At 37.1% G+C, this 13118-nt stretch overlaps 1 protein-coding gene across 1 annotated transcript in view; it reads left to right on the forward strand.

Moving 5' to 3' along the window:
• Nucleotides 1–210: 210 nt before the first annotated feature.
• The window catches only part of SGCE (sarcoglycan, epsilon), a 28530-nt gene continuing 15622 nt past the window's right edge, over nt 211–13118 (forward strand). Inside the window, exons 1-4 of the mRNA XM_009895368.1 lie at nt 211–241; nt 3765–3869; nt 7728–7850; nt 10330–10487. Coding sequence (XP_009893670.1) covers nt 211–241; nt 3765–3869; nt 7728–7850; nt 10330–10487 — 417 coding nt within the window. The remainder of the gene's footprint in view (nt 242–3764; nt 3870–7727; nt 7851–10329; nt 10488–13118) is intronic.

Below are 13118 nucleotides of genomic sequence, written 5' to 3' on the forward strand. Positions count from 1 at the left end.
TTGTTGTAACGTGGTGGTGTCAATTCCTGGTTGTTCTGCTCTGTAGTTCTCAGCAGCCTGTCAGAAATCTGTGCCGTGCATGGACCTGTGCTTCCAGCCTAGGATGCAGGAAGGGCTCTGAGTCAGATGGGATACATGTGCAGTGGAGGAGCGCCAGGGTAGATTTTTGGAGCGGGGTCATGTGGGAAGAGAGTAAGGGGTAGTGAAAGCATGGCCCAAGGTCCTGGTCTGTGGCATGAAGGTAACGAGCACATGCTTAGGTCAGGGTCCCAGGTGGAGGTGCGGGAGAGAGGGGAAATGCTGGGTTTTGGGAGGTGGAGCTGTGTGCTGCATTAGTAGTGGGAGAGATGGGCTGGAGATCCTACTCCAGAGAAACAATAAGGAGATAAGGGTGCAGGATGGTGTGTGGATTAGTTAGAGTGCAATTAAGGAATGAGGAAGGTGAAGTTGGTCTGTGATGCTTAGGTTCTTTTTTGCTTGTGAGGTGGGCAGAAATTGTAGTAGGTATCTTCTCTGTTAAATATTGTGCTGTTAAATATTAATACTTAAGATCTGTACATGAAGCTTATGCAAATATACTTAAAGAAAGGGAAAAATAGCATAAAATAACAGAAATATAACCTATTTGTAAAGTAATGCAAATATAATTAAATAAAAATAGTAAAGAAAAAAAGATTAATTTAAGGAAAATACAATTAAAAGATTAATTAAAGAAAAAAGAAAACACTGTAGATGCACTTCACCTGCACACGTTCAAGTCCCCGTCACAGAGCTGAGAGTTGCTCCTGCTGTTTTAAGTACTGGTGGGTGCTCCAGCAACTGTGGCAACACGTGTAACAAACTGAAGAGCCTGATGTTATTAACTTTTTTTTTCAGCGTGAGTACAAGGCTGATCAAATTAATTCTAAACTGTCTCTTTGATAAAATGCATAGTTTGAATCCCTGCATTCCGTAGTATAAGGCCTCTTTTGTCATCCTTTAATCATATTTACAGATCTTCCCTGAGCTTTCTTCATGTTGTCACTGTGCTTCTTGGAGGCTCTATGTAAGTACTAGACACAGCATTTGAATAGTGATTGCATTTGTGTCAAGTACAAAAATAAAATCTCCCTGCTCCTCCTTGATGTTGCTGTTTATGTATCAGCCGTAACCAGTCTTCTGCTGAAAGCTTCTGTTCAACCAGTTATTACCTGACATATATCCCCAGTTTTTTTATCAAAGTTCAGCATCCCTGAAGTGTGTGCTCTGTAGTGTGCGTATGGCATGCTGCCTTTGTTCCTGGGTATGCGTTTACTTTTTATTCTATTGAAGTGCACATCACTGATCCCCTTTTTACAATGCAGACTCTTCTGTGTTAGTAGCATGTCATCTCCATCATTTGTCAATCTGCTAACCTTTGTTTTTACCTGCAAATTTTATCAGTATACATTATACATCTGGGTAATTTTTCATATATATGTGTGTGTGTGTATATGTATGTATAAAGTCAAATTGCATAAGGCCAATGCCAGAACCTTGTGAGGCCCACTAGAAGTCTCATATAACAAATTAACTATCCAGTAGCCCTGTTCCCTTACTTGTGGTGAAAGGTGTTGAATGGGCAGTGTACTACTGAATTGTTTCATTTCACACCTGTCATTTGAAATCAAAGAGATAGTGATAGATGTTTACATTAAAATATCACACTGGAAACTCTGGGATCTGAAAACGGGGACACTGGTTGCTTTTCCAGTTCCCCTGTGAAATGGAGGGTAGGGTGGCACGGTGGACAGGTAACCTTCAATTCCCACAGCTAAACCTAGCACAATTTGTGAACCCAAATCAACGACACTTACTGATCATTTATATTAAAAAATACATTTTAGAACCTGTCTTTCTTTTTTTTATTCCATTTAAATACGCTAGAATGATTTTGTATCTAGTTTCTCAGTCAAAGTGCTTGGTGATAGGCTGTATATCTATGGGTAGCGTCATTATTGCTGTCTTTATCAGAAGAAATCCTTGCGGGCTCATCAAAAGTGTCTGAAAAGATGCATTAAATCCTTGTTGACTGTAATAAATGCAATACTCTTCTCCATTTAATAATTCAGTAATCAAATCTTGTATTAATTGTTTTGCTTGGTGCTGGTTTGTAGCTGACAAGCCTCTGATTACCCAGCTTATCCTGTTGAAATATTGGAACAACTTTATTTTACCTTTTTGGAATTTCTGGAGTGTTCCAAGAATTATAGCAAATTTATACTAAAGGTCATATGCAGTACTGAGGTGGATAATCCCTAGGGTGGTATTATATTAAGACTTGCAATGTACACAGATCAATTCAGCGGGGAGAAAGTTGTCCGTCTTGTAAGACAGATGTAAAACTGCAGATATGAATAATACTTTTTGTTAAATCAGATCCTTTGTTTATATTGAAAACCTAAAGAAATCAAACAGAAATTCATAATTTAGAAATGTTGTTGTGTTGGTACAGTAATTTGAATGTGTAATTTTTTTATTACACTTCATCCTCAATTCAACTTTAGGTCTTTTGTGTAAATTATCATTAATAAATGGCTAGCTCACATGCATAGATTGAGTATTTGTGTATCTTGGCTACTGCTTAAGACAGATCTGTTGGGTCTCCGAAATTCTGTTTGGAGAATGCGGTATCAGTAATGGAATAGCTGGCTGGTGTAACTGTGTCAGCAGGAGTTTCCACAGATGTTTAAGCTTCTTCTGTAAATAATATTTGCATACTTTGAGTGTTGTTTGCCAATAAGCGTTTGTTTCTTCCTGCAAACTGGTGTATCTGAACACAAGTATTGCTATTTGTTTCTGATATTGCTATTTTTACAAGGAAGTTAAAAGATGCTAATCTGATAACATATGTTAACTGGGGTTTGACATGAGTTCTCACTCACAAATGGTTTCAAAAGAAAGACTATTTATTATGGCCACTTTCCCTTTCCTACCATCTGACTGCAATTCCTTCCCTCTACACTTTCAGTTGGCAAGTAACTATACAAACAGCTACTATATCTATTATTCATCACAGAAGAAAGGGAACAAAAGAACAAAAAGTGGGAGGTGGGGAGAGAGTTTTCCCAGGCAGTTCTGCTACTGGTGAAATGGAGTCTTTCAGTCAGCTCCACAGCTGCGTTCTGTCTCCTGTAATCATTTGCTCCTTGCCATGTTTAAACCTTCTTGCACCTTCAGTTGCACTGATCCAGCTGTTTTCCAGCTGTGTTCTGGCTGTGTGGGATGAAGACAACCATTTTTACTGATTATTTTTCCAAAATTGATTATTGGTTATGCCTGCAAAGCAAGGCGATCGGCCCCACGTGTCTTTATATAAGCAAAGCTGTGCTCTTCATTATATTAATTTCCCTGTTTTGGCCAAAGTATGCTATGCCAGTGAAAGTAACTTTAGGTATGTCTTTCTTTGTATATGAGGTTTTGCCAGTGCAAATATATTTATGAGAGAATGCTCATCTTTATTGTCAGTATAATTATGTCAGCAGAATTGTCTGCAGAGTTTTAAGCATTTGGTGTAAACTTCTTTGGAAAAATTAGTGTCAAAAAGGTGACTGTCAGAAAGATTACTATATGTTTACATATTCAAATCAAACACCACCATTTTTTTTTTTTAACCCGAGGTTCCTAAGCTCTGACAAAAATGAAAACCTGGTTTAGAAGGCATCTGATCCCATCTGATACTTGGTTTGTGGGAGTCCGTTGATCTGACTAATTTTTTTTTTTTGCATTTGTTTTATTCTGAAAAGCTTTTTTGTTAAGCTCTGCTGATGGCAATAATGGAACAGTTAACTGGACGACTAAGCAAGCCCACAGTTATATTATCAGCAGAATAAAGGCTGTTGAGAAGAATGGTGAGTTTAGGTTGTAACTTTAAATCCCATGTTGGTTCAGTCAAATCTGCTTTTAATATTACTCTTGCTTTTTCAGTCATGTCCTTGTTTTAGGAATTAGGTGCTATTTCGAGGTAAGTAATTTGGAAAATTTTACATTTCTTCAGTCTTTTAAACGTTCACAGACTTGCGTGTCTTTGAATCTTCCCCAACTTTTCCTGTTCCTGTAGCTTTGCTTGAAATAACGGCTGTGTGTATACCTAATATTGCACATTTTCTTATCATGGCTGGTTGCTTGGAGATACCTCTGCAATTTGCTTAATACAATAACTTGTCTGTAACATTTTTAAAAAAATCTTTTTATATATGTATGCAAAAAGACTATTTTATTGTAATTTATGCAAGCACACATAGAATATTCATCTGCTAAAAGTCAATGGGGAGAGAACCAACCCACTGAAATTCCCAGAAAAAAATTCCAGATGCATTTTTTTCTGAAGATTATCAACATAGAGCCTTCAACCAACATGGTAAATCTTCTGAAATTTCTGGAGATGGAGTCATCTGTATCTGATAACAAGCTCTGGGCTGGAGGCTGATGTAATCCTAGCTGAATTCCTGGCTGTGTCCATGTTCAAGACCCCCAAGCACAACTACTGCTACAGTTTCTGTACGTTTCAAAAAGAGCGATGCCTGTCTTCCATCCTTTAGTTCCCAATTAGTCTACTTCTTTCCCAATCTCCAGGGCTTCTAACCTTTCTGCACAGATATATCTTGGGATCTACAGACAGTCCTCCAATGGATCTGGAAACAAGAAAAAGGAAAACAGTGCTGTCGAGGTAGCTGATACTCTCTTTTTTTCTAGCAGGGATCTGTTGTGATCCTGTGTAGTGAAGATGTTTAATTTCCCATGATTACCTTTACAGAAGCCTTTCACAGTCCCCAAGATTTTTATCTACCACAGGGAATTTGCCCAGGCAATTCACATCTGGCAGTCTACTTTATTAGACTAGTAGCTAGAAGAGTTGGTAAGTATATTCAGTTTTATCCCTAGATCACCTAAGATTATGACACATTCATCTCCAGTCTCAGGCAGTCTTGTGGAAATAAGTTTGGGTTTTAAAAGCTTCTGAAGAAAAGAGCATTTCACTTGTTTCGTTATTGAAAAGCAGTGATTGCTGTAGTGGGCTGAAGACTCATCATTTTCCTTCTGACTTCGAAGGAACTTGATAGAAGAAAAAGAAGACAGCTTCTCTGATAAGGAAGGCGAGAACTTTCAAATTCTTTATCTCCATACTTGTGTCATTACAATGCGCTTGTCGTTAAGGATAAAATAGGTGTGTGGGTTTTTTCCTTCCGAGAGGCGTTTGTAGACTTCCACCAGGATCACTGTTTTATATCTGCATGAAATCCTCATTGGTATGCTTCCTTCAGCAACACAGAACATCTTATTACTAGGAATGGGCAGGCATTTAGTGGCGGCAATGGATTTCCTCTAAGAGACAAAAGAAATATATGGTTTTTTCCCAGTAACTGCTGATTCTATTGTCCTTCTTCCTTTCTAAAACTATTGCTTACGTGGAAATATATACTTCAGTTTTTCGCTGTTCTTCCTGATTGAAATGGATTTTCATTGTAGAGTCAAAGCATCAGAAATGGAGAAAATGGATTTTTTTCTAGGTATATCACACATTTTCAGCCACTGACCATATTTTTGTCAGCTTTTCTGCTCTTAATGTTATAAATTACTTTTTCTGCTTTTCTTGAAAGTATTTTAAAGGAAATGAATTAGTTTCCTTGCCCTATTTACAGCTTATTCACAGAAGTGAGTGCAAAAGTTTTTTGGGTCATCAATTTACTAATTTTAATTATACAAATCAAATAGCTGTCTTACTGTACTTAAATCAAGTCTACGTAATTAAAATTACAGTAACTGGTTTATTAACCACACTAAATTGTAATAAACTATTTAAATTTCAAGATCCGTTTTAATTTTATCTGTAAGGTGAAATTATTAGAAAGCTATTCTCTTCAGTACTGTGGTAAAAGTGATTTCCAAGAGTGGGGAAAAAGCAACTGCTGTGGAATTTGATCAAGAGTATACCCAAAGCTTGCGACTATTCTTTCCGCAATATCAGGCTCGAAGAGTGGGAAGTATGTAACTAAATGTAGAGGTCTGTATCTCCTCTCAGCTGCCTCTGCAGTCAGTGGAGATCTAGTCAGTGCAGTCAGGAATCTAGGACATGATTCATCTAATTTTACAGGAGAAATCAAATTAATCAACCCCTAGAAGCGTCTGTTTCTTCTCCACTGACTATAAAAGGAGCCTGACTAACTCAGTGGTGGATGTTGTTTCTGTAGGCATCTAAAATTAGGTGAGATAGATTCCACACTGAGTACGTGGTGCGAGGGATGGAATGTCTGTGATTATTGCCTAATTAGCAGTGGCTTTTTAAGTGAATCTCAAATAAGAAAGTTGGTGTAATTGTAAGGCTGGAGAAATTATAACAGGATTAGAAAATTACATGAGCTTCATCCACATTTCAAATGTATCTTGCTTTATTGATCCAAGTGTTGAAATTAGCCCTTTTATCTTCTAGGAGGTATGAGTTTGTTCCTATGGGTTTGTTACAATGACTCTGAAGTCTCTTTCAGAGGTCGCTCTTCCCTATGACAGTTCCCCCATGCTATACGGCCTGTAATCTTTGTTTGGGCATGTGGCTTCTCATAAAGTTTTTTTCAGTATAGCAAGCAAGGCAGGTAGTGGTGTGTCTCTGTATCTGTGACTTACCTTTATTTACCGCTTGTGTAATCCTTATCTCATTGACAAAAAATTATCAGCAATGATTGATTCTTTCAGGGCATTGACTTAAATTGAATAGTTACATGAAATAGTAATGTGACCTACTGTGTGAGAAACACCTGTCAGATCAGTATTCTTCATTTATACTTAAATTTTTAAACTTGTCAATAAAGTGATTTTTTTATCCATTTAATGTATCATAATGATTTTTCTATTCTAATTCATTAAAATATGTGTATAGTACTGTGTCAAATATATGGAAATAAGATTTGCTTTTGTCAACTAAATTTGTAATTACATAAAAAAAATAGCAGATTGCTTTTGCATATGCTGGTTGTTCTGAATTAAGTTTCCTTTAGACTTCTAATTCTGAGTCCTGGAAAATATGGCTTCATTTTTTGTTTGGAATCAGTGACATCCGACTGGGCTATAGTTGCCCATATCTTTCTGGTTTGTCCTTCAATACAAGCACAGCATCTTCAATAATGAACTCTCTAACCAGATTTTTAGATGTACGTTATCTGAAGTTGCTGGTCTAAGAAAGTCTAGGTTTTAAGAACTCCTAGAAATCCTCAGCTGAAGGGAATTACTTTGTTCTTTTCTGTACAAGAACTGAAAAATCTGCCACTTCCATTCAGGGAGGAGGTTCCTCCGTATTTCTCATGTTCCTTATTTTTATGTAAAAATCAGGAAAATACAATTGTATCATTCATTTGATGTATTTTTATTCATGTGATATTACAAATAAACCAACTGTAAACTTACAATAGCCTCCCTCATTGTTTTTCTTTATTGCAATAAAAATAAAGAGCTCGTGCAACTTCTGGAATCCTAACATAGCCGGGTTTGTTTACGGCAGTGTTGGAAGGGATCCTGTTGGACAAGAGAGGGTTTGCTCTGTGTTCTGTTCCTAAATCTATGCAGCCTTTTTAAAAAAAACTTATTAACAGTATCTAATATTCGTTGCTTTCCTTCCCCTAGATTGCCCACATTGCTGTTGAAATGCATGCTGTATTATCTAGAGCACGTCTCATTATTGCTTTTTTCTGTCTCTTTTCTTTCCTTCTGCTTTTCAGTGTACACGATTCTGTCTAAGGTGCACTCTGATCGGAATGTATACCCTTCTGCTGGAGTTCTTTTTGTTCATGTTTTGGAGAGAGAGTACTTTAAGGGGGAATTTCCTCCTTACCCAAAGCCTGGTATGGGATGCTAAGATCTTCCATATTATATAAAAATGTAGGAAAAAAAAAATGTTAAGAAAAATTCAAGTTTATTTAGCATACCTTACAGTTCAGCATATAACATACAAAGGACAGTTTTTCATTTCTATTGAAATATCTTAAAATGAAATAAAATAAATGGTCCTACAAGCTTAAAATGTTCTGGTATGTGATCATCATTTGTGAAAAGATGCATATAATTGTGTGTTGTGAAAAATGTACTTAATATTTGGGAAGGCATAATGACGCGTTATATATCTGAGATTAGGGAGTATACCTTTTTTCACTTTCACATTATGTATGAAATTGTGGAAGTTTAATTATGTCTCTTAAAATGCTATTTATCTGATCACTGTTTCAGATGTAGTATGTATCAGGCTATATGAAGAAGCACTTTGAAAGCATATAGTAAACTTGAAACAAAATAGAAGATTAAATCAAATATGAGACTACGTAATGATGTTTTCTTTCATTTAAAACAAATGCTCCTTTGGATTCAGCCTTCTTCCAATATTTAGGAACAGCTTAACATTAGTAAGCAGTTTGATTTTGGAGAAAGACCTGTGATTTCCTAAGTGTGGTATTTTGATATACACCTAAGGCAAACCTAAAGGATTGATCACTGGCAGGTTGGGAAATGTACAAGCAAACTCGGAAGGAAGGGAAAACGAAAACATTCTGTCCCCCATGCTTATCAGCAATGAAAAGGAATAATAAATACATAAATATATCCTATTTATATAAATATAACTGTCCTATTTTCCTATAAAAATAGGAAAAACCTGTAATAAATGTACAGTGCACACATAATCAAAACCTGTTTCATTAATAAGCTTTTGAATTGATTTGAGAGTACAGTTTTCAACACTCACTTTAAAGAAAAAAATAAGCTTCTGTTAGCACTGGTTAAATTTTGTCATGAAAAAAACCAAATCTTTTAAAGATTTTCTCTCTTTGAGAAATGAAAGTTTTTCCTGACATGTATACCTGAGTTTTCATTTCATGTAACAGTGATTGGCAGAGTGAAGCTTGCCTCTGTCCCCGTTTTCTCCCAATTTTGGCACACAGATGGAAAGAACCTTGAAATTTTACTAAAAATGGATTGTCTTTTGAATGCTTACAGCCCCAGCCTCTCTTGGCATTCATGTGAGTCAAAGGCAGAGTGAATCTGACTTCAGATCGTGCTGAAATTTTGTACCCATGGATGATTGTGATCCTGCCAGAAGTTCACCGTAAAGCCAGCTGTTACCGTCATCCTTTTATTTTTGTCTGCTGTGCTGGATCGTTAGCATAGCCTGCCTTAATGAAGGGCAAACCAGAATGTATCACAGGTGGCTTTCAGATTTTCCCCAAAATCAGTTGTGATCTTGGGAGTTTTATTATGAATTATATTATTGTAGATTAAATTACAGGAAGAGAGAGAGAGAGAGAACTGCAAGGAAAGTTGCGTTACAGCCCGGTGCTGGTTTGGTGTGGTTTTGGTCCCTTTTACCTGCTGCCAGATGTGTAAGTGCATACCTGAAAACTAGTTACCCTTTGGCAACAGGTCTTAGTCTCTTTGTTCCTCTCTGGAGGAGATGACAGCCGTTCTTTCTTCACGGGGCTCAGTTTCTGCCTTCTGTGCCAGCCTGCTTGTCATCATCTCGAACCAGGACACTTGTCCTACAATTGCTGCTGTTGCCAATTCAAAGCCAAGTTGGAGGAGCGCAGTGCAGAGGTGTCTGCGCAGGCTCAGAGTGGATTTGCTTGAGTTCTGTGCCTCAGCTGGAAGGTGCTCACGCCTTAATGGGGATGATTTGGTAGTGCTTACAAAAGCTAAAATAAACAGAAGTCGAACCTGGCCATTTGTAAGAGTATCGGTAAGAACCACAAGAACTGTTATACTGGTTTAGCTTTAGGGGCTTTTAGAGATTGCATCTGGACCACTGTATTTAGTAACTATCAGTGGATCCATTTTGCAGGAATATCTGGTCCTTTTTTGAATTAATTTGTTCTCTGAAAAAAACCTACTGTCAGGCTGTTGGTGCTGAAGACCTGTATCTATCCTGATGCTAACAGAAGCTTTCAGATCTTGATGATTACACAACCACGCTTTACAGGAAACCAGTGTACATCGGGTCTCCAGAGGCTTTGTTAAAAACATAAATAAAAGAAGGGGTTTTGGTGGAATTAAAGGACTGAGACCTTTGGGCTTTTGTCAAGAAGAAGGTTAGATGCTTCAGTTCTAGGTGGAACTGAGCTCTAAAAATCAGACCTACTAGTTAACGAGCGCAAGCACACAGAGTTAGCCAAGACTAAGTACAAGCACATATGGTGAAGGTTAGCAATTTATTTTTTTTTGCTATATGGAAATTTTTAGAAGATATAACTGGAAGACAGAATAAGATTTTTCTAGTGGAAACATCAATATCAAAGTATATAGTATTTTCTTGCAAATAATATAATTTTTCTTATCTAGGTGAAATAAGTAATGATCCTATAACATTTAATACCAACTTAATGGGTTACCCTGACAGACCTGGATGGCTACGCTATATACAAAGGACACCATACAGTGATGGAGTGCTGTATGGCTCACCAACTGTAGAAAACGTGGGCAAACCAACCATCATCGAGGTATTTTCTTTTAAAGGTTCAAAAAGTTTTATTTTGCTTTAGAATATAAGATTCAGAATTGTCAACAAGCATTGCCTCTTTTTTTGAGAAGTTCTTTTTTTAATTGTAATTATAAGGCAGGGACAAGAACTTGTGACATTAACATTTTCTCTTAGGATACCATTGTATCCTCTTTTGAGAGAAAGCCAAGTTGTGTGAGATTTCATATTTTACTTTTAAGGTATAACTAATATGTAGTAATAACCATGTAAGCTTAATATTCCTAGATGAAATAGCTTTAGATTCTTGCCCTTCATCATTCTGAGAGGCATTTCATTTCAGTAAGTTACGAATATATTAAAATTGTATTCAAAATATAGGGGGAAAAAACCCTTCGTAAAGAACTGCACTTGAATATCGGAATTCTGACCTGTGTAACATTCTATACTAAATATGGGCCATACTTTTCCCCACTGGAAAATTTAGTATTCAGTCAATAAACGAGGCTTTTAGGTTTGTTTTTTTAAACTAAATTATTTTTCATCAAATATTATCTGATTTATTATTCATGTTTATTGATAGCATTAATTAGCACTTACATGTATTTAATTCTAGACTCTAGTGTAACGATGACAAAACCCACTCATTTATTTTTGACAATTAGCTATACAAATGTGTAAAAGCACCAATTATTCCTTGAGCGGCAATTGAAAGGGAAAAAGGACCGTATTTTCCGCCATGCGTATCATAGACAGCAGACTGAATCAGACACTGTGGTTCACAGTGTTAGGGAAAATCTGCTCATTAACTTGCTCCAACCATTCTACTGCTTCAGCAGTATATTTGTCTTAAATCCTTGATGAGTTTCTTTTTTTTCCAAATTGTACTTGATATAGTTGTTCTTCCTCAAGAATGACGTCTCTAAATGTTAAGTTGTACTGTAGATAATTCCACCCATGCTTAATTCTGTATACGTGATTCAGTTTTGATTTCAGCAGGGCTAATCACATCTGTAAAATTAATCATGTGCAGAAGTGCTTGCAGATTCCGCTTAGCTTTCTGTAGAGGAAAATGTTACTTTAAAATGCCCTTTTTTAAAATGGCATGTGCTTGTAGATTCTAGGATCTATATCAAGACCTCCATTATAAGCATGACCCCACACCTGTATTTGAACTACATCTTGCTTAGCATGCAAATTAATTCATTGCAGTCCCCTCTCAGATGTGGCTTTTAAATTAATTCTGTAGTATGTGAGGAGGGCAGATTGCGTTCGATCCACTTCCTAGTGCCGTGTGAGAGGAGTGGTTGCATATTCCTGGCCTGGATAAAACTTTCATCGTGTCATAATTCCTCAGGTGATGTCATGGGTAGGTCAGTTAACTGGAGGAGACCTCATGATTAGAAGAGCCTAACATTGTGCATAGCACTGCAGTAGAGCAGGTTACATTCTTGAGCTCGAGCTCCTTTGAAAGCTGAGCAAAGATGGTTTGTGTTTGAATGAATATTCAGTACAAAGGCAGTCCCCGCCACTGTCACTGCTGCTCCGTACGGGTACATGGGCCACACCAGCAGCTCCCACTGGTGGAGTGCGGAGTCGAAGTGGGTACTCTGGTGTTCCTGTACAGGGCTTACGTTTTCCAAGTATTAATGTTTAAAATGCTGCTGAAACAACCCTTTGAAAAGTTAACAGAATTGAGGATTTGAAAAATCTCAGGAGTTTATTTTCTATTAATTTTATAATGACATTGTTATATTACCTAAGATGTAATTGTGTCAGGTACGCTTTTCCCTCTACACTTAAATGAACCTACAGAAGATATTCCAGAGTATTTTTCCTTTTCATTTAAATCCCTTAAAAGAAGTGCAACATCTATTACTTTTGTTTGTTTAATGATCAATGTCACAGTGCTTCGTAGCTCTGTTTGCTGAGAAGCAACATAGTTCTGCCACTACTGCCATTCCTCTGCCTCTCCTTTGTCACTGAAATAAGTGAACTGAAGTCTAAAATTAGGAAGAAAGTTAGGCTTTGTCAGTTTGTTTCATGGAAGGTTTATACCCTTTCAGAAAAAAAAAAAAGTAGAGAAAATTAAAAATAATTATACTGATATCCAGCCTTATTCTGTATTTCTTATGAACGAGCACATAATCATAATACAACTCCTCAGTCACCACTGAGGAGTAACCACTTGTGAGCATTTCGGGCATACTATACGCTTAAACTATAAGATTGGTATCCTACATAATTTGATCATGAATCATAGAATCGTTTAGGTTGGAGAAGACCTTTACTATCATTGAGTCCAAATGTTAACGTAGCACTACCAAAACCACCACTAAACCATGTCCCTAGGCATCACATCTACATGTCTTTTAAACACCTCCAGGGATGGCGACTCACCCACTTCCTTGGGCAGCCTGTTCCAGTGCTTGACAACCATGGCATAAGCTTCCAAAAATAAGACTCATGAATGCTGCATCTACCTACTAGTTTTCAGATCCCCTACAGTTACAAATTCCATGATTTTTTTAAAAAGTATTTGTGTTGGAGCAATGCTTGTGGATCCATTCATGGGGTATGACTTCAGTGGGGCTAGAGCTGAAGCTACATCCCAGTCCCAAAGATTAGAACTGCTGGGATCCCAACACTCTTT

This window comes from Charadrius vociferus, unplaced genomic scaffold (assembly GCF_000708025.1).
Source record: "Charadrius vociferus isolate BGI_N301 unplaced genomic scaffold, ASM70802v2 scaffold31, whole genome shotgun sequence".
Classification (NCBI taxonomy): domain Eukaryota; kingdom Metazoa; phylum Chordata; class Aves; order Charadriiformes; family Charadriidae; genus Charadrius; species Charadrius vociferus.